The 27879-nt window shown below is 42.9% G+C and overlaps 1 protein-coding gene across 1 annotated transcript in view; it reads right to left on the bottom strand.

Annotated features, from left to right (window-relative positions):
• Positions 1-27605, bottom strand: part of LOC139568717 (voltage-dependent calcium channel gamma-5 subunit-like) — a 28868-nt gene extending 1263 nt beyond the window's left edge. The window contains exons 1-4 of the mRNA XM_071390750.1: positions 26940-27605; positions 16978-17217; positions 3133-3219; positions 470-610 (exon numbers count right to left, since the gene is read on the bottom strand). Of these exons, the coding sequence (XP_071246851.1) occupies positions 470-610; positions 3133-3219; positions 16978-17173 (424 nt within the window). The 5' untranslated portion in view covers positions 17174-17217; positions 26940-27605. The remainder of the gene's footprint in view (positions 1-469; positions 611-3132; positions 3220-16977; positions 17218-26939) is intronic.
• Between the last annotated feature and the right edge of the window lie 274 nt (positions 27606-27879).

Genomic DNA, 27879 nt, shown 5'->3' with positions numbered 1-27879 from the left:
AAGAATACAGATTCTACTGTATTTCTGATGCATAAGCAGGATGTTGTAATTCTATGGTGATACATTTGCATACTTGTACAGATATGCAACATTCCATTAGAAATAAATAGTATAGCTGTCACGGTGTGATCACTGATACAGGACCCAAATTTCCTATTACTATGGAACAAGAGCTGCATTCTATGGTAATGCCAATAATAATTGTGCATACGATTCACTAATAGATTAAACAACAAAGACTGTGTCCTGGGGATTTAAAACCATATTGAGCCAGTTTCCTGGACACAGATTGAACCCAGTCCTGGACTAACACACATTGTCCATGGCGATTCTCCACTGAAATAGTTTATTATTCCAGGACTAGGTTCAATCTGCGTCCAGGAAACGGGCACTTAGACTCAATAAATAATGCGAAGGATCTCTTGTTTCAACAAAAATGCATTCACAGTAGTGATATGAGGTCATGTACCTGAGAGGATGAAGAAGATTCCGGAGATGAAGGCCAGGATGGTGCGGTGGGGCCGGATGTGTCCGATGTTACTCAGGACAAAACCGATGAACAAGAAGAAGAGACTAACCAGGGGGAAGGGAGTGGCTGAACGGATCATCTCTGGAACAGGGGGAGGGGATAAAGAAAGGTTGTAACACTTAGTACGTTTATTTGGTCGTTCATTTATTCAGTCAATCGTGTCAATTCATCCCAAATCAATCTATTGTGACGAGTCTTGTTGTGTTCTATGAAGAGTTTAAATTGAGTCAATTAAATGTGTCCTCTAACCACTGAGATAAAGCACAGCATGATTTGTTTGAAATATCCCTAAAACAGTGAATGGTATATAGCAAACAGTAAATTTGTTTCCTGGTTAAATTGGTTTTGTAACTTTTTTTCAACTTCCCACAGTTGATTGCTTTTCTCTCTTGGGGTCTCTGACAAACAAGGAGCAATATAGCTACCCCTGTTCCTGGTCTCATTCCATTTGCACACATCAAGGGGTGGTTCCACTGCCTGGGATGTCTCCACAGGCATCTCAACTTAAGAAGATGTTGCTGGCACCCCTACTGTGAGAATGGTTTCTCCCTGGATTCTTCTTTAACCATACCAACATAACTATGCTATGAAGCAGGAGCGGACCGTAGGAAAAGAGGTAGGTCTATGCTACAGCCTGAGTGTCGTATATTCTTTCCAGCGATTAAATGGGTTTAATTACTGGATAATGCAGGAGCTCCCGTTGGATCAATCAAATGTTTAAATATTGGGAAAACATTCGATTGTCTAACATTCGATTGTCTAACACATCATAAAATTGAGTGCGGTAGTATATTGGTCTGGTCTGTGGGTTTTTCAAGTTATTTAAATTGTGAGAGCGTTACTGCTTTCTGAGTTTTGTAAATATTCATTTGCCCATCTTCTTCACTTTAGGCCTGATGGGAATCTCTCTCACTCTGTATTTTAGATGTACTCAAACTGCATTTTAGATGTACTCAAACTGCGTTTTAGATGTACTCAAACTGTATTTTAGATGTACTCAAACTGTATTTTAGATGTACTCAAACTGTATTTTAGATGTACTCAAACTGCATTTTAGATGTACTCAAACTGCATTTTAGATGTACTCAAACTGCATTTTAGATGTACTCAAACTGTATTTTAGATGTACTCAAACTGTATTTTAGATGTACTCAAACTGCATTTTAGATGTACTCAAACTGCATTTTAGATGTACTCAAACTGTATTTTAGATGTACTCAAACTGCATTTTAGATAGCTGGCCCAGAGCCTCTCTCCTCTGACAGTGTGTCTCCATGGTCCTAGTGCCTGTCAGAGCATTACCCATCCTGTGTGTATCCATCTGCATTTGGCCTGAGGGGCATCTCTCGCAAAATAAATTGCGCCCTTGCATTTTTCATATCTTGTTAGAGTGGAATGAGCCATGCCTCAGGGGCAAGTCAGGAATAGCACAAACATCTATATGGGGGGAGATGTGTGGATTCTGTGGATGTGTGTCAGTTGGGACTACTGTAGCTCTACTGTACCTTATGTCCATGCAGTCCATCGCAAGCCTGTGCCATATGGATTTATATTTTCTCTTACACAGAGCATACGGCAGGGGTTGGCAACAGGCGGCCAAAATCAGCCCTCGTTTAATTTATTTTGGCCCCCCCAAAGTGTTTAGTAACAGAAACTTTGTAGTTTTTTGGAAAATCATAAAAAAAAAAAAAGAGTTTAAATGACTAAATCTGTCCCAAGTATTTCCACAAAAAAAGCAAACAGACATATGTGATCCTGTCTCAATGTAACGAAGGTATGAAGTTATTGTTATTTTCAAACACAATCTGTTTTTTGGGCTTAGTTGTGGTCAATTTGCACTTTTACAAATGATTATAAATCAACCATCTGCTCAGACAAAAATGGTCCTGTGGCTGAATCTAGTTTACCTACCCCTGGCATACGCCCTGCTTCAAAGCATACATCATGCATAACATGAGTACCTTCGGTCTCTGTGGGGGAATGACATATGTATGAGACACACAGCATGTGTATCGCATCATTGTCCACAGAATTGACTATTATTCATTTTGATAATTGTGAGTAATGTAGGCAAAGGAAGGACATTCCATTGAAACCCTTTTGTTTGACGTGATCAGAATGGACCCTGGGTGACTGACGATGAAGCATGTGCTTCCTCTCCTCAGGCATACCCTTCATCTATTACTCAACTCATGTCAGAGTTATTTTTTAGACTTTATAACAACAGAAATATCTTGAGGCCTAAAGTGACAGCAGTCTGTCCGGTGGCCTCGGCGTTAGACCAAGAGCTTTTCCTGACCATGTGATCTGATCTGGAACAATTCTGGTTATGGGATGGTTAACTCTTGGTTCTACATTTACGCCCTCCCACAACAGAACGGGTGTGTTTGTGCTAGGGACCAGAGCCCGTATTCCTAAAGCATCTCAGAGTAGGAGTGCTGATCTAGGATCAGACCCGTCTGTCCATGTTATCTTATACATTGTGATCTAAAAAAGGTAAAACTGATCCTAAATCAGCACTCCTACTCTAAGACACTTGATATGTCCCCAGAACAGAGGAAAATGAGACTGAGATGAGCGTATGACAAGTCTTCTTCACTTACTCAGCACACTAACTGTAGACTCAGAGGTCAGCTGCACGTTGGTGGGCATCACATACTGAATGGTGAAACAACGGCCCTTCTCATCTCCTACAACACAAGCAAAGGAGAAGACGGCATTTATCAACCCTTTACTACACCTTTAACATGTGAATACAAAGCCCACACACTAGGGGGCTCATCGCTAGAAAAGGGGGTAAGTAGAGTTAATCGATGGAAATGTGCAGGAATGAAATGGCATGACTGTAGATAAATAGGGAATAGACATAGCAGAGAACTGTTGCATAGAGTTGAATAGGGAATAGACATAGCAGAGAACTGTTGCATAGAGTTGGGAATAGGGAATAGACACAGCAGAGAACTGTTGCATAGAGTTGGGAATAGGGAATAGACATCGGAGAGAACTGTTGCATAGAGTTGTGAATAGGGAATAGACATAGCAGAGAACTGTTGCATAGAGTTGAATAGGGAATAGACATCGGAGAGAACTGTTGCATAGAGTTGAGAATAGGGAATAGACATCAGAGAGAACTGCTGCATAGAGTTGGGAATAGGGAATAGACATAGCAGAGAACTGTTGCGTAGAGTTGTGAATAGGAAATAGACATCGGAGAGAACTGTTGCATAGAGTTGGGAATAGGGAATAGACATCAGAGAGAACTGCTGCATAGAGTTGAGAATAGGGAATAGACATCAGAGAGAACTGCTGCATAGAGTTGAATAGGGAATAGACATCAGAGAGAACTGTTGCATAGAGTTGAGAATAGGGAATAGACATCAGAGAGAACTGCTGCATAGAGTTGGGAATAGGGAATAGACATAGCAGAGAACTGTTGCATAGAGTTGGAATAGGGAATAGACATCGGAGAGAACTGTTGCATAGAGTTGGGAATAGGGAACAGACATAGTAGAGAACTGTTGCATAGAGTTGGGAATAGGGAATAGACATCAGAGAGAACTGCTGCATAGAGTTGAGAATAGGGAATAGACATCAGAGAGAACTGCTGCATAGAGTTGAATAGGGAATAGACATAGCAGAGAACTGTTGCATAGAGTTGAATAGGGAATAGACATAGGAGAGAACTGTTGCATAGAGTTGGGAATAGGGAACAGACATAGTAGAGAACTGTTGCATAGAGTTGGTAATAGGGAATAGACATAGCAGAGAACTGTTGCATAGAGTTGGGAATAGGGAATAGACATAGCAGAGAACTGTTGCATAGAGTTGGGAATAGGGAATAGACATCGGAGAGAACTGTTGCATAGAGTTGGGAATAGGGAATAGACATCGGAGAGAACTGCTGCATAGAGTTGAATAGGGAATAGACATAGCAGAGAACTGTTGCATAGAGTTGAATAGGGAATAGACATAGCAGAGAACTGTTGCATAGAGTTGGTAATAGGGAATAGACATAGCAGAGAACTGTTGCATAGAGTTGAATAGGGAATAGACATCGGAGAGAACTGTTGCATAGAGTTGGTAATAGGAAATAGACATCGGAGAGAACTGTTGCATAGAGTTGGGAATAGGGAATAGACATCAGAGAGAACTGCTGCATAGAGTTGAGAATAGGGAATAGACATCAGAGAGAACTGCTGCATAGAGTTGAATAGGGAATAGACATAGCAGAGAACTGTTGCATAGAGTTGAATAGGGAATAGACATCGGAGAGAACTGTTGCATAGAGTTGGGAATAGGGAATAGACATCAGAGAGAACTGCTGCATAGAGTTGAGAATAGGGAATAGACATCAGAGAGAACTGCTGCATAGAGTTGAATAGGGAATAGACATAGCAGAGAACTGTTGCATAGAGTTGGGAATAGGGAATAGACATCAGAGAGAACTGCTGCATAGAGTTGAGAATAGGGAATAGACATCAGAGAGAACTGTTGCATAGAGTTGAATAGGGAATAGACATAGGAGAGAACTGTTGCATAGAGTTGGGAATAGGGAACAGACATAGTAGAGAACTGTTGCATAGAGTTGGTAATAGGGAATAGACATAGCAGAGAACTGTTGCATAGAGTTGGGAATAGGGAATAGACATAGCAGAGAACTGTTGCATAGAGTTGGGAATAGGGAATAGACATCGGAGAGAACTGTTGCATAGAGTTGAATAGGGAATAGACATCGGAGAGAACTGCTGCATAGAGTTGAATAGGGAATAGACATAGCAGAGAACTGTTGCATAGAGTTGAATAGGGAATAGACATAGGAGAGAACTGTTGCATAGAGTTGAATAGGGAATAGACATAGCAGAGAACTGTTGCATAGAGTTGAATAGGGAATAGACATCGGAGAGAACTGTTGCATAGAGTTGGTAATAGGAAATAGACATCGGAGAGAACTGTTGCATAGAGTTGGGAATAGGGAATAGACATCAGAGAGAACTGCTGCATAGAGTTGAGAATAGGGAATAGACATCAGAGAGAACTGCTGCATAGAGTTGAATAGGGAATAGACATAGCAGAGAACTGTTGCATAGAGTTGAATAGGGAATAGACATAGGAGAGAACTGTTGCATAGAGTTGGGAATAGGGAACAGACATAGTAGAGAACTGTTGCATAGAGTTGGTAATAGGGAATAGACATAGCAGAGAACTGTTGCATAGAGTTGGGAATAGGGAATAGACATAGCAGAGAACTGTTGCATAGAGTTGGGAATAGGGAATAGACATCGGAGAGAACTGTTGCATAGAGTTGGGAATAGGGAATAGACATCGGAGAGAACTGCTGCATAGAGTTGAATAGGGAATAGACATAGCAGAGAACTGTTGCATAGAGTTGAATAGGGAATAGACATAGGAGAGAACTGTTGCATAGAGTTGGGAATAGGGAATAGACATAGCAGAGAACTGTTGCATAGAGTTGGTAATAGGGAATAGACATAGCAGAGAACTGTTGCATAGAGTTGAATAGGGAATAGACATAGGAGAGAACTGTTGCATAGAGTTGGGAATAGGGAATAGACATAGCAGAGAACTGTTGCATAGAGTTGGTAATAGGGAATAGACATAGCAGAGAACTGTTGCATAGAGTTGGTAATAGGGAATAGACATAGCAGAGAACTGTTGCATAGAGTTGGGAATAGGGAATAGACATCGGAGAGAACTGTTGCATAGAGTTGGGAATTGACATCAGAGAGAACTGTTGCATAGAGTTGTGAATAGGGAATAGACATCAGAGAGAACTGCTGCATAGAGTTGAATAGGGAACAGACATCGGAGAGAACTGTTGCATAGAGTTGGTAATAGGGAATAGACATAGCAGAGAACTGTTGCATAGAGTTGGGAATAGGGAATAGACATAGCAGAGAACTGTTGCATAGAGTTGGGAATAGGGAATTGACATCGGAGAGAACTGTTGCATAGAGTTGAATAGGGAATAGACATAGCAGAGAACTGTTGCATAGAGTTGGTAATAGGGAATAGACATAGCAGAGAACTGTTGCATAGAGTTGGGAATAGACATCGGAGAGAACTGTTGCATAGAGTTGTGAATAGGGAATAGACATAGCAGAGAACTGCTGCATAGAGTTGAATAGGGAATAGACATCGGAGAGAACTGTTGCATAGAGTTGGGAATAGGGAATAGACATAGCAGAGAACTGTTGCATAGAGTTGGGAATAGGAAATAGACATCGGAGAGAACTGTTGCATAGAGTTGGGAATAGGGAATAGACATAGCAGAGAACTGCTGCATAGAGTTGAATAGGGAATAGACATCGGAGAGAACTGTTGCATAGAGTTGGGAATAGGGAATAGACATAGCAGAGAACTGTTGCATAGAGTTGGGAATAGGAAATAGACATCGGAGAGAACTGTTGCATAGAGTTGGGAATAGGGAATAGACATCGGAGAGAACTGCTGCATAGAGTTGAATAGGGAATAGACATCGGAGAGAACTGTTGCATAGAGTTGAGAATAGGGAATAGACATCAGAGAGAACTGCTGCATAGAGTTGAATAGGGAATAGACATAGCAGAGAACTGTTGCATAGAGTTGGGAATAGGGAATAGACATCGGAGAGAACTGTTGCATAGAGTTGGGAATAGGGAATAGACATCGGAGAGAACTGCTGCATAGAGTTGAATAGGGAATAGACATCGGAGAGAACTGTTGCATAGAGTTGGGAATAGGGAATAGACATCGGAGAGAACTGCTGCATAGAGTTGAATAGGGAATAGACATAGGAGAGAACTGTTGCATAGAGTTGGGAATAGGGAATAGACATCGGAGAGAACTGCTGCATAGAGTTGAATAGGGAATAGACATCAGAGAGAACTGTTGCATAGAGTTGGGAATAGGGAATAGACATCGGAGAGAACTGTTGCGTAGAGTTGGGAATAGGGAATAGACATAGCAGAGAACTGTTGCATAGAGTTGGGAATAGACATCGGAGAGAACTGTTGCATAGAGTTGGGAATAGGGAATAGACATCGGAGAGAACTGTTGCATAGAGTTGGGAATAGGGAATAGACATCGGAGAGAACTGTTGCATAGAGTTGGGAATTGACATCAGAGAGAACTGCTGCATAGAGTTGAATAGGGAATAGACATCGGAGAGAACTGTTGCATAGAGTTGGGAATAGGGAATAGACATCGGAGAGAACTGCTGCATAGAGTTGAATAGGGAATAGACATAGGAGAGAACTGTTGCATAGAGTTGGTAATAGGGAATAGACATAGCAGAGAACTGTTGCATAGAGTTGGGAATAGACATCGGAGAGAACTGTTGCATAGAGTTGGGAATAGGGAATAGACATCGGAGAGAACTGTTGCATAGAGTTGGGAATAGGGAATAGACATCAGAGAGAACTGTTGCATAGAGTTGGGAATAGGGAATAGACATAGCAGAGAGAACTGTTGCATAGAGTTGAATAGGGAATAGACATAGCAGAGAACTGTTGCATAGAGTTGAATAGGGAATAGACATCGGAGAGAACTGTTGCATAGAGTTGAATAGGGAATAGACATAGCAGAGAACTGTTGCATAGAGTTGAATAGGGAATAGACATCGGAGAGAACTGTTGCATAGAGTTGGGAATAGGGAATAGACATAGCAGAGAACTGTTGCATAGAGTTGGGAATAGGGAATAGACATAGCAGAGAACTGTTGCATAGAGTTAGTAATAGGGAATAGACATCGGAGAGAACTGTTGCGTAGAGTTGGGAATAGGGAATAGACATCGGAGAGAACTGTTGCGTAGAGTTGGGAATAGGGAATAGACATCAGAGAGAACTGTTGCATAGAGTTGAGAATAGGGAATAGACATCAGAGAGAACTGTTGCATAGAGTTGGGAATAGGGAATAGACATAGCAGAGAACTGTTGCATAGAGTTGGGAATAGGAAATAGACATCGGAGAGAACTGTTGCATAGAGTTGAATAGGGAACAGACATCGGAGAGAACTGCTGCATAGAGTTGAATAGGGAATAGACATCGGAGAGAACTGTTGCATAGAGTTGGTAATAGGAAATAGACATCGGAGAGAACTGTTGCATAGAGTTGGGAATAGGGAATAGACATCAGAGAGAACTGCTGCATAGAGTTGAGAATAGGGAATAGACATCAGAGAGAACTGCTGCATAGAGTTGAATAGGGAATAGACATAGCAGAGAACTGTTGCATAGAGTTGGGAATAGGGAATAGACATCGGAGAGAACTGCTGCATAGAGTTGAGAATAGGGAATAGACATCAGAGAGAACTGCTGCATAGAGTTGAATAGGGAATAGACATAGCAGAGAACTGTTGCATAGAGTTGAATAGGCAATAGACATAGGAGAGAACTGTTGCATAGAGTTGGGAATAGGGAACAGACATAGTAGAGAACTGTTGCATAGAGTTGGTAATAGGGAATAGACATAGCAGAGAACTGTTGCATAGAGTTGGGAATAGGGAATAGACATAGCAGAGAACTGTTGCATAGAGTTGGGAATAGGGAATAGACATCGGAGAGAACTGTTGCATAGAGTTGGGAATAGGGAATAGACATCGGAGAGAACTGCTGCATAGAGTTGAATAGGGAATAGACATAGCAGAGAACTGTTGCATAGAGTTGAATAGGGAATAGACATAGGAGAGAACTGTTGCATAGAGTTGGGAATAGGGAATAGACATAGCAGAGAACTGTTGCATAGAGTTGGTAATAGGGAATAGACATAGCAGAGAACTGTTGCATAGAGTTGAATAGGGAATAGACATAGGAGAGAACTGTTGCATAGAGTTGGGAATAGGGAATAGACATAGCAGAGAACTGTTGCATAGAGTTGGTAATAGGGAATAGACATAGCAGAGAACTGTTGCATAGAGTTGGTAATAGGGAATAGACATAGCAGAGAACTGTTGCATAGAGTTGGGAATAGGGAATAGACATCGGAGAGAACTGTTGCATAGAGTTGGGAATTGACATCAGAGAGAACTGTTGCATAGAGTTGTGAATAGGGAATAGACATCAGAGAGAACTGCTGCATAGAGTTGAATAGGGAACAGACATCGGAGAGAACTGTTGCATAGAGTTGGTAATAGGGAATAGACATAGCAGAGAACTGTTGCATAGAGTTGGGAATAGGGAATAGACATAGCAGAGAACTGTTGCATAGAGTTGGGAATAGGGAATTGACATCGGAGAGAACTGTTGCATAGAGTTGAATAGGGAATAGACATAGCAGAGAACTGTTGCATAGAGTTGGTAATAGGGAATAGACATAGCAGAGAACTGTTGCATAGAGTTGGGAATAGACATCGGAGAGAACTGTTGCATAGAGTTGTGAATAGGGAATAGACATAGCAGAGAACTGCTGCATAGAGTTGAATAGGGAATAGACATCGGAGAGAACTGTTGCATAGAGTTGGGAATAGGGAATAGACATAGCAGAGAACTGTTGCATAGAGTTGGGAATAGGAAATAGACATCGGAGAGAACTGTTGCATAGAGTTGGGAATAGGGAATAGACATAGCAGAGAACTGCTGCATAGAGTTGAATAGGGAATAGACATCGGAGAGAACTGTTGCATAGAGTTGGGAATAGGGAATAGACATAGCAGAGAACTGTTGCATAGAGTTGGGAATAGGAAATAGACATCGGAGAGAACTGTTGCATAGAGTTTGGAATAGACATCGGAGAGAACTGCTGCATAGAGTTGAATAGGGAATAGACATCGGAGAGAACTGTTGCATAGAGTTGGGAATAGGGAATAGACATCGGAGAGAACTGCTGCATAGAGTTGAATAGGGAATAGACATAGGAGAGAACTGTTGCATAGAGTTGGGAATAGGGAATAGACATAGCAGAGAACTGCTGCATAGAGTTGAATAGGGAATAGACATCAGAGAGAACTGTTGCATAGAGTTGGGAATAGGGAATAGACATCGGAGAGAACTGTTGCGTAGAGTTGGGAATAGGGAATAGACATAGCAGAGAACTGTTGCATAGAGTTGGGAATAGACATCGGAGAGAACTGTTGCATAGAGTTGGGAATAGGGAATAGACATCGGAGAGAACTGTTGCATAGAGTTGGGAATAGGGAATAGACATCGGAGAGAACTGTTGCATAGAGTTGGGAATTGACATCAGAGAGAACTGCTGCATAGAGTTGAATAGGGAATAGACATCGGAGAGAACTGTTGCATAGAGTTGGGAATAGGGAATAGACATCGGAGAGAACTGCTGCATAGAGTTGAATAGGGAATAGACATAGGAGAGAACTGTTGCATAGAGTTGGTAATAGGGAATAGACATTGGAGAGAACTGTTGCATAGAGTTGGGAATAGGGAATAGACATCAGAGAGAACTGTTGCATAGAGTTGGGAATAGGGAAAAGACATAGCAGAGAACTGTTGCATAGAGTTGAATAGGGAATAGACATAGGAGAGAACTGTTGCATAGAGTTGGTAATAGGGAATAGACATTGGAGAGAACTGTTGCATAGAGTTGGGAATAGGGAATAGACATCAGAGAGAACTGTTGCATAGAGTTGGGAATAGGGAAAAGACATAGCAGAGAACTGTTGCATAGAGTTGGGAATAGACATCGGAGAGAACTGTTGCATAGAGTTGGGAATAGGGAATAGACATCGGAGAGAACTGTTGCATAGAGTTGGGAATAGGGAATAGACATCAGAGAGAACTGTTGCATAGAGTTGAATAGGGAATAGACATAGCAGAGAACTGTTGCATAGAGTTGAATAGGGAATAGACATCGGAGAGAACTGTTGCATAGAGTTGGGAATAGGGAATAGACATAGCAGAGAACTGTTGCATAGAGTTGGGAATAGGGAATAGACATAGCAGAGAACTGTTGCATAGAGTTAGTAATAGGGAATAGACATCGGAGAGAACTGTTGCATAGAGTTGGGAATAGGGAATAGACATCAGAGAGAACTGTTGCATAGAGTTGGGAATAGGGAATAGACATAGCAGAGAACTGTTGCATAGAGTTGGGAATAGGGAATAGACATCGGAGAGAACTGTTGCATAGAGTTGAATAGGGAATAGACATCGGAGAGAACTGTTGCATAGAGTTGGGAATAGACATAGCAGAGAACTGTTGCATAGAGTTGGGAATAGGGAATAGACATCGGAGAGAACTGTTGCATAGGGAATAGACATGTGTTGTTTTAAAGGGTTTAAACAGACATCGACACCAGGGTTGTTAGATCAGGAAAGAGGAAGATACAAGCGACCAAAAAAAGGCTGTTACTTTTACCTTGTAACACACTAAATTGTACAAATATACAACAAGCTCTTCAATGTTTGTTTGTTCCAACACCCAGCCATGACATTTTATCACCCTGTCCTGTGGGGAAAGGGTGCTTATTTTAATTTCACCCTACACACTGGTGATGGTGTGTGTGTGTGTGTGCATGTATTTATTTATTTGATTGAACCTTTATTTAATTAGGCAAGTCAGTTAAGAACAAATTCCTATTTACAGTGACGGCCTACCGAATGCGTGTGTGCATGTGTGGGTTTGAATCTCTCTCTCTCTCTCTCGCTCTGCAGAGTCTTAACAGTAATTAACCCTCTTCAATAAGAGAGTCTTTGCTGTCAGTCTGGTATAATTTCATTACTAGAAGGCTAGTGATGAAGAGCCATGGGTTCCCTCGCTGTCTTATTAAGCCGGCATGGCCCCGTCCCAAATGGCACCCTATATATAGACCACAGTAATGCACTATGTAGGGAAGAGGGGGCCATTTGGAACGGAGCCCATATCATTGTGTCAACAATGACAAACACCATTAACAGTAACACTAGACAAGTCAAAATGATGTAGAGATTGCAGCAAATTGATTTAATGGTGTTGCACAACTATTGCTATAGCAATGATGGACTGCTGTGAAAATGATTCCATAATAAATGGAATCAAATTAGACTGCAACTTTCAGACATACTATATGTTCATAAATACTATTCAGCTCTGCCCAGAAAAACATAATCAAAATCAGAGCACCATTTCCCCGCATTGTACCTGGAAATGAGTGTGAGCACTCAGGTGACTGGTTAGGCCAGGAGGAGGACTTGGTGAACAGGTGAACCATGGTTAGATGGTTTGGCGGAATGAAAGGACGTGTTTGTACTTTTGTACAGTAGCCCTACATGTCCAAAGCAGGCCCCCAGTTTCTGGTCTGGAGCGTGAAGTCACAAGCTCTGCTGGTCGTCTACTTCGTAGCAACCTAGCGGTGCCAAAAGCCATGGTTGGCCCTAGAAAGCCTATGTAAATTCCAATCACCAGAAGGGCCCAAAACATTTTGGGGGGATGTTTTGGGCTCTAAAATGAGTTTATTATGGATCAACTTCGATCCCCACTGTGAATTCTTTTAAAGTTCGCTACAAATGAAGATATTTAAGCAAATAGTGATCCATTCTGACTACTACATTTGTTGTCATACAGGACCAGGTACTGACGCAGACCAATCACGGTCCGGCAGGCTACGAGGAGGTGCCATGCAGCAATATGACGCGGTTCAGATTCTCCACAGGTACGCGGATGACGTCACTATCTACTGTTTCTAATGTCTATGGTCCAAAGTCGGTAGGTGGCCGATTTCAGTTTGTTCTAACTCAATAACAAATCCGCTTCATTTTTCTTACTCGCTATGAGGTGGTGTACTGGACTCTTATTAGGCATACTCTTGGACTAAAAAGCATGTTCAATCAGTGACCTGTTTGCAAACTACTATAACATCCTCTTCATAGTCTCATGGGCATGAGAGAAGCGAGCTTTTATACAGTGGATTGGCCAGAGTCAGTACAAGCACACATCAAACAGAGACTGGGACCAACAGCTGCATTTAATACAACCACTCAATGGACGCTCCCCGCAGCAGCAATACTGGGCCTAACACAGCCCATTCACTCTCTATGGTGTAATGATGTATCGTAACAGTACTGAGTCAGATAGTGACAGACACACAGGGCCTAACTAACCCAACACAAGCCTAGATTCTCTGGGTCAAACAGATAGCTAGTTGGGGCAGTTTAGCAACAAGGCCATTAAATCGCAGCTAAAACTCCAATGGAAGTTGGTCTTTTGGACCAAAGCAAAAAATCCGCTATTTAATCACCACAGAAACATGTCATGTTGACAGTGTGTTGCTTGAGGATTTATGGGGGTCAGAATGGACACTGGGGGCAAAAAAAGACATGTTAAATGGAAGTACCTAGGAGTGTGCTTTGTACCATCATGCCACGTTGTGATGCTTCCTGGAAAGTATAATGCTGGTGAAGGGAGAAATTAGCCCGTCCTCCCCATTTATACCTCCACCAGCATTCACTGGTATAATGGCAATATAGAAACAAATCCTGTTTATTGTCCTCACAAATATTACTGAGCAAGTGCATGCATTTTAAATACAGTAAATGTTAGGTCACTAGTTTTACTCTCATGCACTGGCTACAGTTGATTGTGTCAGCCTCAGTATCCAGAGGCTACCTGGGGAGAGAGTACAGTACATCCGAGAGGAAGTGAATACCTTTACTGCTCGGAAACACTTTGAAAGATGGCGTCGCTAAGAGAGAAAAGGGGTGAAAGTTAGTACTTCCTGCTTACACTTCCTGCTTCAAGCTCCCAGCATGCCTCAGTGCGGCGAGGGGGTGGGGTCAGAAGTGGAGGAGCATCCCTGTGATAGGGCACAAGGTAACCGTGCAGGGTGGAGAAAAGCCCGTGTTAGTTCCCCTTTTAAACAAGGCTTTTCACGGTCAGAGTAGAAGAAGAACGTGAACAAGGGGTGTTGGGTTAGCTTGGCTAGTAGGGTCACTACAGCGTCTTCAGAAAGTGGGCCAGTTTATGGACCTGCACAATAAGACAGGTGTTGTATGCTGGAATGATGAGCGGCAAGGCCAGCGCTGACGAACAGTTCAGCAATGGGACACAAGGGGTCGTGACAAAGGGAAAAAGAGAACGTAGAAGAGCATAATTTTTTCCTCTGTCAGCGTCCTAGAGAGAGAGCAACCAGGGTGAGTTGACAGGACAAGTAATGGTAATAACCCAACATGGGTAGACAGGGTAACTCAAGGACAGATTATTGGGATGCAGCCGGGAGGGAGTGGAGAGAGAAGAGGGTGAACATTTGACTCAAGAGTGGGTCCTGTGGCGGTCTAGTGAATCAGGACTGGAGTGCCAGCCTGTTTCTCCTCCTCGCCAACTTCCTGTCATCACTTACCAAAAACAGAAACTGGCACCGAGGCCAGCTAGAAGGTACCAGTCATTAGAAACTGAAGTAAACACTGGTCAGTGTCCCTGAATGGTTAAGGGTTATGATGATCTAATCAAATCATGAAATCAAATCAAATGTTATTTGTCACATACACATGGTTCGCAGATGTTAATGCGAGTGTAGTGAAATGCTTGTGCTTCTAGTTCCGACAGGGCAGTAATATCTAACAATTCCCCTAACAACTATCTAATACACACAAATCTAAAGGGGTGAATGAGAATATGTACATGTCAGTATATGGATGAGCGATGGCCGAGCAGCATAGGCAAGGTGCAATAGATGGTATAAAATACAGTATATACATGTGATATGAGTAATGTAAACATTATTAAAGTGGCATTATTTAGAGTGGCATAGTATAAAGTGACTAGTGATCCATTTATTAAAGTGGCCATTGATTGGGTCTCAATGTAGGCAGCAGCCTCTCTGAGTTAGTGATTGCTGTTTAACAGTCTGATGACCTTGAGGTAGAAGCTGTTTTTCAGTCTCTCTGTCCCAGCTTTGATGCACCTGTACTGACTTCGCCTTCTGGATGGTAGCGGTGTGAACAGGCAGTGGCTCAGGTGGTTGATGTCCTTGATGATCCTTTTGGCCTTCCTGTGACATCGGGTGCTGTAGGTGTCATGGAGGGCAGGTAGTTTGCCCCCGGTGATGCGTTGCGCAGACTGCACCACCCTCTGGAGAGCCTTGCGGTTGAGGGCAGTGCAGTTGCCGTACCAGGCTATGACATAGCCTGACAGGATGCTCTCGATTGTGCATCTGTGGAAGTTTGTCAGGGTTTTGGGTGACATGGCCACACAGTCGTGGGTGAATAGGGAGTACAGGAGGGGGCTGAGCACACACCTTTGTTGTCCCCCAGTGTTGAGGGTCAGCGAAGTGGAGATGTTGTTTCCTACCTTCACCACCTGGGGGCGGCCCGTCAGAAAGTCCAAGACCCAATTGCACAGGGCAGGGTTGAGACCCAGGGCCTCCAGCTTGATGATGAGCGCGCAGTCCTTGTTAGCGGGCCGCGACGGTGGCACTTTATTATCCTCAAAGCGGGCAAAGAAGGTGTTTAGTTTGTCTGGAAGCATGACGTCGGTGTCCGTGACGTGGCTGGTTTTCTTTTTGTAGTCCGTGATTGTCTGTAGATCCTGCCACATACGTCTCGTGTCTGAGCCGTTGAATTGTGACTCCACCTTGTCCCTGTACTGGCATTTCGCTTGTTTGATTGCCTTGCAGAGGGAATAGGTACACTGTTTATATTTAGTCATATTCCCAGACCTCTTTCCATGGTTAAATGCGGTGTATTGCGCTTTCAGTTTTGTGCGAATGCCGCCATCCTTTCACGGTTTCTGGTTAGGGTGGGTTTTGATAGTCACAATGGGTACCACATCTCCAATGCACTTCTTTATAAACACACTCACTGAGTCAGTGTATAGGTCGATGATGTTCTCTGAGGCTGACCAGAACATATTCCAGTCCGCGTGATCAAAACAATCTTGAAGCGTGGCTTCCGATTGGTCGGATCAGCGTTGAATGGTTCTCGTCACTGGTACATCCTGCTTGAGTTTCTGCCTATAAGACGTAGGAGCAAGATGGCGTCGTGGTGGGATTGCCGAAGGGAGGGCGGGGGAGGGCTTTGTATGCATCGCAGAAGTTAGAGTAGCAGTGGTCGAGCGCGTAGCCCCAGCGCGTAGCGCAATCAATATGCTGGTAGAATTTAGGTAGCCTTGTTCTCTAATTTACATTGTTAAAATCCCCAGCTACAAAAAATGCAGCCTCAGGATATATGGTTTCCAGTTTTCATATAGTCCAGTGAAGTTCCTTAATGGCCATCTTGGTGTCTGCTTGAGGGGGAATGTACACAGCTGTGACTCTAACTGACGAGAAATCTCTTGGTAGGTACACCTAAGGGGCAGCGTCTACCTTGATCCTAGATTCGTGCCTAAGGGTAATGGGCAACGTCTAGGGCGGCAGGTCGCTTAGCAGTTAGAGCGTTGGACCAGTAACTTAAAGGTCGCTGGTTCTAATACCCGAGCCGACAAGGTAAAAATCTAACTATGTGTCCTTGAGCAAGGCACTTAACCCTAACCCTGATCCTAGATCTGTACTTAAGGGGCAACGTACCCCTAACCAGAAACTTACCAGCTGTGAAGCAGACCCTCCAGAGGCCCGAGTGCAGGGACATGCGTAACTCGGTACTCTGGTTGAGGGGCAGGATGACGCCCTCCTCCAGATAGAGCCAGTAGTCAGTACTGACAGCAATGCCCAGCAGGCCCAGGGCGCACACAGCGAACACGCTGCTCAGCACTGTCAACACCTTCCTGCCACACAGGGTCATACCACATCCACAACTGCAGGGGGCGCCGCCGGCAGAAAGAGGAGCTGCAGGGAGACAGAGAGGACGGAGTTAGTGGAGAGTTAATAGAAAGTGGTCGGTGTCACAGTAGTCAATGATAAGGCCACGTCTATGTCCTAATGGTCAATTGTAAGGCAATGGCTAAGACCCAATGGTCAAGCCTGCATCCCAGTTGTCAATTGCCAGACAAACGTGTAGGTAGTTTAAGCCAGGAGCGTTACCTGGAAGGCAGCGCTGCCTGCCTGGCATGTCTCAGTGTGTCAAAAATGTCCCAGTAATCCTCCCTGCTCTCCTTTCCATCCTGACATCTAATCGGTGTATCATAGTTCAGTGTACTTTTATATTAGTGTATTACTTTGTCAGTTGTTTTGCTGTATTTTAGAAAATAGCCTAGTGCCCTGATCTCTCAAAATAACAATTATTATTCAAATAACCACACAGTGTATTGTGCTTCATGAACATTGGGCTGATTTTGAAAAAGCTGAACTTTGAACTGCAGTTGTCGGTTTGGCTGTCCTCGCCTTGCCTCAGGGCCAAACCACACGCCACTAATAGTGCTGAGGAGGCCTGTGAATGACTCCAACGCCTTACGTTACTCCTCATATTCCTTAATTCAGCCCATCTGATTAACACAGCACGATCCGGTCAAGACCGATCGGATTAACACAGTACGATCCGGTCAAGACCGATCGGATTAACACAGCACGATCCGGTCAAGACCGATCGGATTAACACAGCACGATCCGGTCAAGACCGATCGGATTAACACAGCACGATCCGGTCAAGACCGATCGGATTAACACAGCACGATCCGGTCAAGACCGATCGGATTAACACAGCATGAGCCGGTCAAGACCGATCGGATTAACACAACATGATCCGGTCAAGCAAAAGTCCAGCAGTCTTACACTATGGAGGTGTGACATATGCAACAGCTTATTGATGTTGATGCTCCATCAGTCATAAGCAGAACTGATCACTTGGTTGCAGTAGCTAATGCCCACGCTAGCCGGAAGCCTGGTTTTCTTGGCATGCATGGGGATATGTGTTGAAAAGGCAGTCATTTTACATAATGAGTTGTCTGTTTACTGTCACTGGCTGTTTTCGAGTGGGAGTGTGTGTGAGAGAAATACCAATCTAATCAGGCTTTGTTTTTTCTCTCTTTGCATCGACTTGGGTGGCTTCGTGTGGCCTCACGACCCCTTGTATCACGATGTTGATAACATTTGCGCCACGACCCCTCGTATCACGATATCGATGACATGGCCTCACGGCCCCTTGTATCACAATATCAATAACATATGGGTACGAATGTATAAGATGAGAATAAGGTATCTAATTTAAAGGGCTTTTGCATGTTCATCGTTTCAAAGGACTGAGTCAGAGTCATTGGTGCGACAGCTGTAATGACTTGGTAACGTAAATATCTCATCTGACCTCTGTGACTGTGGATCCAACATGTCATCTCTCCCACTACGGTTGACTCACTATGGTACAGCTATGCGTGTAATGACACTGGCCTATTCTATCATTACCAATGAACCACTTTATAATTTGGACAATTAGAAAATCAATTACATTTAATTAGAAGTGGATGAAGGCAAAAGGTCCATAGGCCTTCTCTTCAAACCAAAAGTAAATTTGGGCCATGTACCTCACATAGAGGTGGAAAATTTCCATTGGTCAGCTATCAGAGAGGAAAGGAGATGAGGAGGTGATAAAGTGATTGGGACACAGCCATAGACTCACCAGTCAATCAAATTGGACTTTTTAGCACAAAGGTCCAGCATGTGTAAGCAATGAAGGGAAAGCAAATGAGGGCCATTATCAGGTAGCCAATCAGTCCCCATTCAGTAAAGCTTCGACCCACACGTCCACTTAGACATTAATACCAGCCTTTCAACACCAGTGGCTTCGCTAGCATGTGAAGCGCTAGCTTGTGTGTGACGCACAAGGCCATTCATTGACAGGCTACTGTGTTTTATCATAGGGCGGTTAACATTCGATGCTAGCATCCCATTGCGCTCATTACACCCACAAGGCATCATTACCAAATCTCTAAAAATAGAGATCTACCAAGGCAGTTTGAGCTTCAATGTATAGAAGGCCTACTTCCTGGTGTAGACACAATTACAGTTTTCTAAATAATAGAATTTGAAATGATAGATGACAAAAAGCTATGCCTAAATGATGGGACACTGAATGACAGAACACTGAATGATAATACAAAATGACAGAACACTAAATCACAATACTGACAGAGCACCAAATGACAGAATACTAAATTATACAAAACATAATGACCGAACAGACGTACAGACGTCATTAGTGCTTGTGCGATCAGTCAGAAATAGTCTGTCCATATTAAAGTGGCTGGGTAAAAGTGTGTGATTCTCTATTTCAACTGTATTTGGACGGTGGTGTTTGCAGGCTTTTCGGGCTGGCTGTCGCAGATGGGGAGACTGGTTACCAGAGGGGCTCGACAAGTGTTTGTATTGGGAGAAAATGGCCCAAGACATATGGAATGAACCAGAGACAAGTGGAGGCAGGGAGAACTTTGCCATGTCTGGCTTTGCTACATAGTCACTATCTGATGCTGAAAGATGAGGAAGACTTTAAGATTTGAACCAATATGGACCTGCAATTCAGAAGAAATAGAGTAGAAATGTTTGATTTTTATTTATTTTTTTACAGATTTGTCTGTGTACATTAATGCCTGTTAACTTGTTCTATGAAACGTGTCCAAAACAGCTACTTCCACAGGAAGTTATTAGCAAAGATATTCTATGTTGTTATATTCATGAACTCTTATACCAGGAGAAAGCAACCAGTGCAGGGTGTTGTTGACCATTGGGCTTTGGGTCATATACAAGTAAAAGACTAGGAGAAACATCCAGACAGAAACATCCAGACAGACTGATCTTTTCTTCAGTGAAAATACCAGGCAGTTAGAAGTGGGAATGCAGTTTCATAGTCTATCTAGTTGACGTCTAAGTGTCATGGTGAAATTGTTGCCGTTAGGGCAGAACAATATCCTCTACCTCAACATGAAAATGAGAGAAAAGAAAATAATATTAAATATTAATCTTCTCTTTGACAACTTATTTCCAATTCCCTCAGATGTCATTATCCTAGTGGTAGCAACCTTTTGAGGAGCCATTTGCTCTGCTCTCTGCCTAAGGCAGTCTTTCTCCTACCCAAAGGATAGCAAGATGAAATGCTTAACACCAGTAGCTAGTGGTTTTTTGGAATCATCTGTTTTTTAAATATGTTTCCTAGATTTGCATGGATCCACTTATAAGGGCTGTTCTTAGGCACGACGCAACCTAATTAGAGCAGTAAAAAGACCATGTTTTGTCATACCCATGGTATACGGTCTGATATACCACAGCTTTCAGCCAATCAGCATTCAGGGCTCGAACCACCCAGTTAATCATTTCAAATATAGAATAGTTGGAGAGTGTCATTGTGTCCAATCCTCGCCACTTTAAGCACAGTCTTGGCAAAGGCTTAATGCCATGGTACAGTGCGGAGTACAGGGAGCTGTGATGATGTCCAACTTGCCAGTTCAATGTGTGAGTCATTGGTTTCCAAGAAACTTATCGACAAATGCACATAACACACACATGCTTGCATCTGCACACACACGCACACACATACTGTACACACACACACACACACACTTTTCGGATTAGATCAAAGGATACCCACAGCCAATAACCATTGAAATTCTCCATCATGTCCATTCACACACACACAAAGAGATCAACAGGCCCCATTCAATCGACAATGAATACTAATTCAGTCCACACACTGTTCCAGCCCGTATGGGATTATGAACGGAGACTGATCCGAGAAAAACGGTCTATTGACCAATGTGTCTCATTAGATGTTCAAAGCTTCCAGGGCCTAAGCAGGGAGATGCAAAAAGCCCCAGTCCCTCTTTGCATTACAACAAACTACCTTTGAAGAAGATGGACACATCCTTCCTGTGACTGGAATCCAATACGTGGATGAACACCCAACAGCGACAATCTAGTGAACCGTACTTCCTGTTTAGTGTCTAGCATTTTCTATTACTATAGAAACCTAACAGTCTTATTTGATAGCGCCTGAAGCCATTTTGACCGTGCACCTACTCTGGGTTCTGTTCATAAAGGCAAGCAACAGAAAACTAAAAGGATTGTTTCTTATTAAACAAGTCCCAGTTCCGTTTTTCTCCGGTTGGTGCTTTATGAACATAATCCAGGTCTGTTCTGTGGTGTGTTTCCCACCACTCACCACCCGAGGGCGGAGTTCATTTTAACAGCGACTTAAAAGCCAATTTATGCTTGATCCGAAAATGTGGTCGGACGCTTCGTATGGAGGGTGTGACGCTATTAGGAATACAGAGGCCAAATCAAGCTCCGTACTGCATCGCCGTGCACCTCTCAAACGTTTTAACAATGCAGACGGCTCCGTATAGCTCCACATTGACACGATTGGTTGACGGCGAAACGCAAAAAGTATATCTGCTCTGACTCCTGCGGAGGCCGCATCGCAGTAAATGGTGTACGGCAACAGCAGATGTCAGATTGACCATGCAGCGCCTTTTAGGCAGATGTGCACATGTATCTAACTGTCTCCAGTGGAATGGAACCCACCGCATCATCACTAAGGAAACTAGGTCAGTCAGTACTCTCTCTGTCCATTCAATTAGCATGCACCCAGCCTCATCAGCCTCCATTCAACCCAAAAACAAACTACCGTTTTTTAACACAACCGCCGGAAAGTCAATGATGGGGGAAAAAACCCACCCTGCAATGAAACAGAACTCTGTTCCCAGAACTCTCACAGCCTCATGGAAAAAGGGTTCATGGTGGTCACTGGTCAGGATCACATATGGAATGTATATGTTTAGTCTTTTGATATGTTTAGGCTAAGGCGTTATCCATTGCTTGCTTGGAGGAACCGTCTGTCACGATCGTCACAAGGAGTGGACCAAAATGCAGCGTGGTATGTTTCCATCCTTTTTATTAGGAAGAGAAAAACTCAAATAACAAAAACAATAAAGCGAACAAAACTAAACGTGAAGCTCAGAGTAGTGCTCATAGGCAACTATACTTAGACAAGATCCCACAAAGCACAAAGGGGAAATGGCTGCCTAAATATGATCCCCAATCAGAGACAACGATAAACAGCTGCCTCTGATTGGGAATCATACCAGGCCAACATAGATATATAGTTACCTAGATGACCCACCCTAGTCACACCCCGACCTAACCAACATAGAGAATAACAGGCTCTCTATGGTCAGGGCGTGACACCGTCCTTGTTATGATCTAGTGTCATTTGGGATTTGTAGAGAATTCTCTCAATTTAGACGTCATCGACACTATGTTTGTAGATGTTGCTAATAGGCTATACCTGCTCATTTTAATACCAAGCATTCCGAACATAGTAGCTCATGCAAATTCAACAGTATAAACAGCCAGTTGGGCTTCTATTACTCAACCGACTTGGTCCCTACCACCGAACGTGATTGTCACGCTAGGCCCTGGTTATAATCCAACACAATAACAGCTGGAGTTACTCAAACATGTCAGTAGCGGAACAGAAATGCATGTTAACTAAAATGTTTGTTTTTTTAAAAACATTATTTCTCTGTCACTGTCAAGGATTCGTCTGTACACTCCTTTCGGGAAAGCCACTGACCCAGTTTCCATGACGGCCAGATGTCGCTACTCACCGTCTCCAGAGTAACGTGGCCTGTGTGTTCCACTGATGCGAGCGGGCGGTCAGTGGGGTGGACAGCATCAGAGGACTATAGGGCCCTGGGGACAGTGGCTCGACATGGGGGACACGACATGGGGCCATGGTGGAATCTAGCAGCTAGCTAGCCACAATCATCACCCTCCATAGCCCCTGTATATAGCACTAGCATACAGTAGCATAGGCACTACAGGGCTGTGCGAACTCAGCCATACTCATACGTCAAACACAGTCTTCCTGGCCTACAAAGACTCCCAGTACTCTTCCCCAGGTCATGTTATTTCACCTCTGCGCTCCCAAAACAACATTCCAATGGCCCTCCATCTAACTATTTCAATTTCCACCAAATAAATGAGGGCTTAATTTTTGAACACAAACTCAAGCCAACAGTTAAACCTCTGGAGACTCTGCAGAGGGCATCTTAGCAGCCTAGAGTCTTTAGGTTTCAGAGGCAACAACGGACTGCCTCTGACTGAGTGCCTGGGGACAGTTCATGTCAGAACATGTTAGTAGGCTTGAGCAGTGCTTGCCTCGCTCCAAGCCTTTTATGCTGCTCCAAAGGCTTCTCCCTGACAGATCTCAGCCAGTGTTTCTTGGCTGTGCTCGCCTCTTCAGTCACAACTTATTCGTATAGTCCCGATTTTCCATCTGTAAACGCTCTACAGATGGTCATACTATCAACAAACTATCTGTTGATAAGCAACTGCTGGCTAAGATGACAGTAAGGGTTATGTTTAAGTTTAGAATAAGGGTTAGGGTTAAGGTAAGGGTTAAATTTAGGGTAAAGATAAGGCTTAAGGTTAGGGTTAGAGATAGTAGATAGATAGTTGAAATGTTACTGATAATCTGTAGAGCATCTACAGATGGACTATCCAAATAAAGTGTTAACGCCTCTTCAAACAAGGCCAGACCGTCAGCAGCCTGTCAATCAACTGATCCAAAAATAAAATAAGAGGAACTCTGGTGATTATTTTCTCAAATAAAATATTTCAGATGACACTCCACTGTTGATTATGACAGACAGCTATATTGGATCTGATCAAATGTATTTTTCACTTAAATGAAGACGCATACATGAGTCTCTTCGTACCTCAGCTGTATGCTACGAGGAACTCTCCCACAGTTCATCATAACATAGAGGCATACGTCATGGCAGTGCACGCGTTTGAGGGGCAAATGGCACAACACAGCCAGTCACCCGGAGAAATGGCACATTCTCTGGCTTTGTCATGAGACCAAGTACTACTCTCTCTTTAAGTACTTAACTTGGCCATGTCTCTTTTGTGTGCGGCACAATACTAAGGTTCCCACATTAAGGAAGACTGAATAGGCTAATGAGCCAGCCGGAAGAAACAGCACTTACATGTAAGAGTCACGAGTCGGCGTGTTGTTATGACAGTGCCATAGGGGAGTGCCAGACAGACAGACAAACAGACAGACAGACAGACAGACAGGGGCATAGGCAGGCTGGCTGAGACAGTGTAATAGTGTAAAGAGGACAGACAGGAGGACAGACTGTACAAGAAGAGGCAGGCTCTGTGATATGGGACCTCCACCAGAAAAAGAGAGAGAGAGAGAGAGAGGTATTAGCTCCCTGTCAAGCAGATGCTGACGCAGTGTCAGTGTACATCGGCTGTGAACTAGCCTGTGGTAGCAGCCAGAACATTGGTCCGTGTTCATGACTGCCAGTCTCCAAGGCTACAGACTACAGGCACGTATAGGCTTGGCAGATAACAACTCATTTCTCTCTTACTTCATTATGACTTTTCAACAGCAATTTTAAAAGTCGGTTTTATTGTATTCAGTTTTATTCAAAACGATACAGTTAGTTAGTCTTTGATTATGACAACTATCATGGAATGACCTGGGGATGCGAAGGGAACGCCCGGCATACAAGGAACGCCTTTGTCACAAGTGTTACAGGATTGATCAGGATTGTAAATAATAATCAACTAATAATCAAGCACAAGACAAAATCACCCAATTTCTCATTCTGATCCTTGTTTTTGTTGATTGTCTACATGAGCGACACGCAGCCCAATCTAACCTATCAGACTTTCAGCGGACAATACTGATTGGGACAATTCCATGATCGTGTGCCCATGCCACTAAAGCACACATACCATTACCATGTGCTGTCCAACTCACTATATGCTGTCCCTATATGCTCTGGAAAGGGTTGGGTTAATGTGAACCCTGTCTAACCATCCCTAACCTAGTTAACCCTACACGACTGAGGCCACTAGTCGTGTGTTTACAACTCATTTGTTTAGGTGAATCTATTCCATGGGGGCTCTTCAGAAGAGGAAAAATGTGATATCGCCCTTTCGCTGACAAATTCTTAGATTGGGCCTAATCATATCATATTTACAATGTGAGTAACATGCGTATGGATTTCATGTTCGCCCCTTATGACAGATAGACTAATTAGTCATCGTGTATACGCATGCATTAGTAGAACATTTGCACATTTCATTTAGCATGAGCACTCAATTCAGTTGCATGTGCCTACAGGGACTGACATATTATTCTTAATGTAAATTCTATTCTAAAGTGCGAGCCATCCAGCACACTCATTTAAGTGCCTCCACAGTTAAGATGAAACATTTCTTAGTCATTACCAGCCCCCCCAAAAATGTAAATACAGGATTTTATTATTAAATATGTATTAGCTATGAGGCGCTGCACTTCGGAAGACTGTCAGACAAGGGGAGCAGAGAACTCAACAGCTACTTTAGCAGGTTGGCAGGAGGAAGGTAGGCCGGGTTTGATGACTGCATGCGTCACATATACTGTAGGCCTATAGAAATGCTTTGGTTCAAAGTTTCCGCCAACTATTACTTCTGAGCTTTGTTATAGTCTGTTGAGCTGTGTGGGAAATTGGCCATTCAGTCCCTCTCATAACCCAGCTATTACCAATATTGGCCCGGCACACAATGACTGGCTTTCAGCCAAGTTTGTCTACAACTTTTTCTAGTGCAGAGGGATATTGCATTTTACATTTGATCATGATACAAAATAGACTTTACACATTTATAATGGACGACTTAATAATTGAATCTAAAGGCGCAAAGACTGAATCGTAAACGGACACACAAAGGAGTATCTAAACCATTACAATGTCCAAGGGCTACGTTTATCATAAGATGAAGTGGTCTCTGTACTGTATTGGCCCGTGAATACCTCGAATCGCTGTCCTTGGTCCTGAACTGGAAAAACGTGCATGTATCCTATTACAAATCAGTAAGGTAAATTGAGAAAGTTTTCGATCGTTTCAGGTTTGGGAGTTTGATCATAGTGATAGTGAAATATGCTATCAAACGCATCACAGATAACTCAAACCACCAAACAAAATCGATACTGACTCCACTTTCCACCCACGACTGCCTGGTCTCGCTCTTCAGTAATGCACTAAACCTAAGTTAAATGACAAAAGTGGGATGCGTTCAATATCGCTTCGGTTTTAAAAGCAAGGGCTTGCAATTACATCTATAGTAGCCCGCCAACAACGTCAATTCCAGACATATCTTTTAAAAATCTAAACCAATGCTTACACATATCAGTTCATGCTGAAAATATCGTGCCCACACAGTCGTAAAAACTACCTGTTCGTATTCACATCGACATGGTAAAAAGTTGGAAGTGTGAAAATGAAGGTTTTTCCCTTCACATAATACAGGTATCTCCATCCGATTAAACTCAATAGCTGACTAAATCGATTTTAATATTTATACAAAGGATAATACAGTGTTTATTGTAGCATTATTCGACATTTACAGTTAAATGTTTTTTTTTTCTTCTAGAGCCTACATCCCAGGAATAAGCTTAAGCTTCTAAAAGTAAGTTATTTTTTTATTTTTTACAAAGCAGTGAGTGAAGAAAACAATAGTCTATCACGTGGAGACGAACAAACTAAAGAGCACTGTTTGAACACATTTCGGATAGCCTGCGGAGACACTTCAAAGTCAAGGAAATAATTTAAATAAACATTGTTTACCTTCACAAAGAAGTCTCGTCGAGGAAAGCGCTCGTTTTCTTACAATACTGTTCCTCTCGCGTTGCTCTACACTTGTCTACTGTTGACTCGCGGAGAAGCAGTGTGCAGTGGATGTGCGGCGCGCTGATTGCCCGGCAAAAAGAAGTGTGAAAACTGATTTAAAAAATAAGTTAGTTGAAATCAAATAAAATAATTTAAATACAGTAAGACATTGTTAGTTTGGCAAAAAAAACCTAAGCCAACATTTGTGGGTTACATCTTTTGTCCAATGGAAAATAATTGCAAAAAATGACTCGTGCGCGCTCCACCTCAGCCTGGCGCCAGCAGTTGGGCAGCGGCAGCCTTTGGGGATATGGATAGCCTATGAAGCTTCACTGATTAAACAAAAACAAAGTTAGCTTTTGCGAAATGCAGCCCACAAATAACGTCTCTCCTTCGGATAAAACAACGGCCCCGAGATTGGCATCCATGGACTTCTCTTCCTTAACGTCAAGTCATTCTGGATTCGAGTGAGTTGAATGCGACACAGCTGTTCAATCAAGCACCAAACCCACCGCGAAGCTTCCATCATGTGACATTCAAGACACTCAATCCTGTGGGTGACTTCAGCATCATAACCCATTGAATGTAAATATATATATATGGATAATATTATATTTTTTGTTTTTGGTTGGGTAACCAACGACCCCCAACGTTTTATTTATTTATCATTATTGAAAATGTTGGCTGATTATGATAGGGTATTTATGTGTGCATAAAATGTACAAAGCATTACAACTAAATTTAGCACTGACGAAAAGAAGAAGAGACATATGGTAATTTATCCAATTATTTACGAGCATATGGCCTATCAGTGTAGTATGCATAATTAAAAGCTGGCTGGAAAACGTTGATTGTCCACATCTACATCCCTGATTACATCTCAGCTATTATATCGCCC

This window comes from Salvelinus alpinus, chromosome 2, assembly GCF_045679555.1.
Source record: "Salvelinus alpinus chromosome 2, SLU_Salpinus.1, whole genome shotgun sequence".
Lineage (NCBI taxonomy): Eukaryota > Metazoa > Chordata > Actinopteri > Salmoniformes > Salmonidae > Salvelinus > Salvelinus alpinus.
The sequence above is the reverse complement of the archived record's forward strand: the minus strand, read 5'-3'. Positions and strand labels throughout refer to the sequence as shown.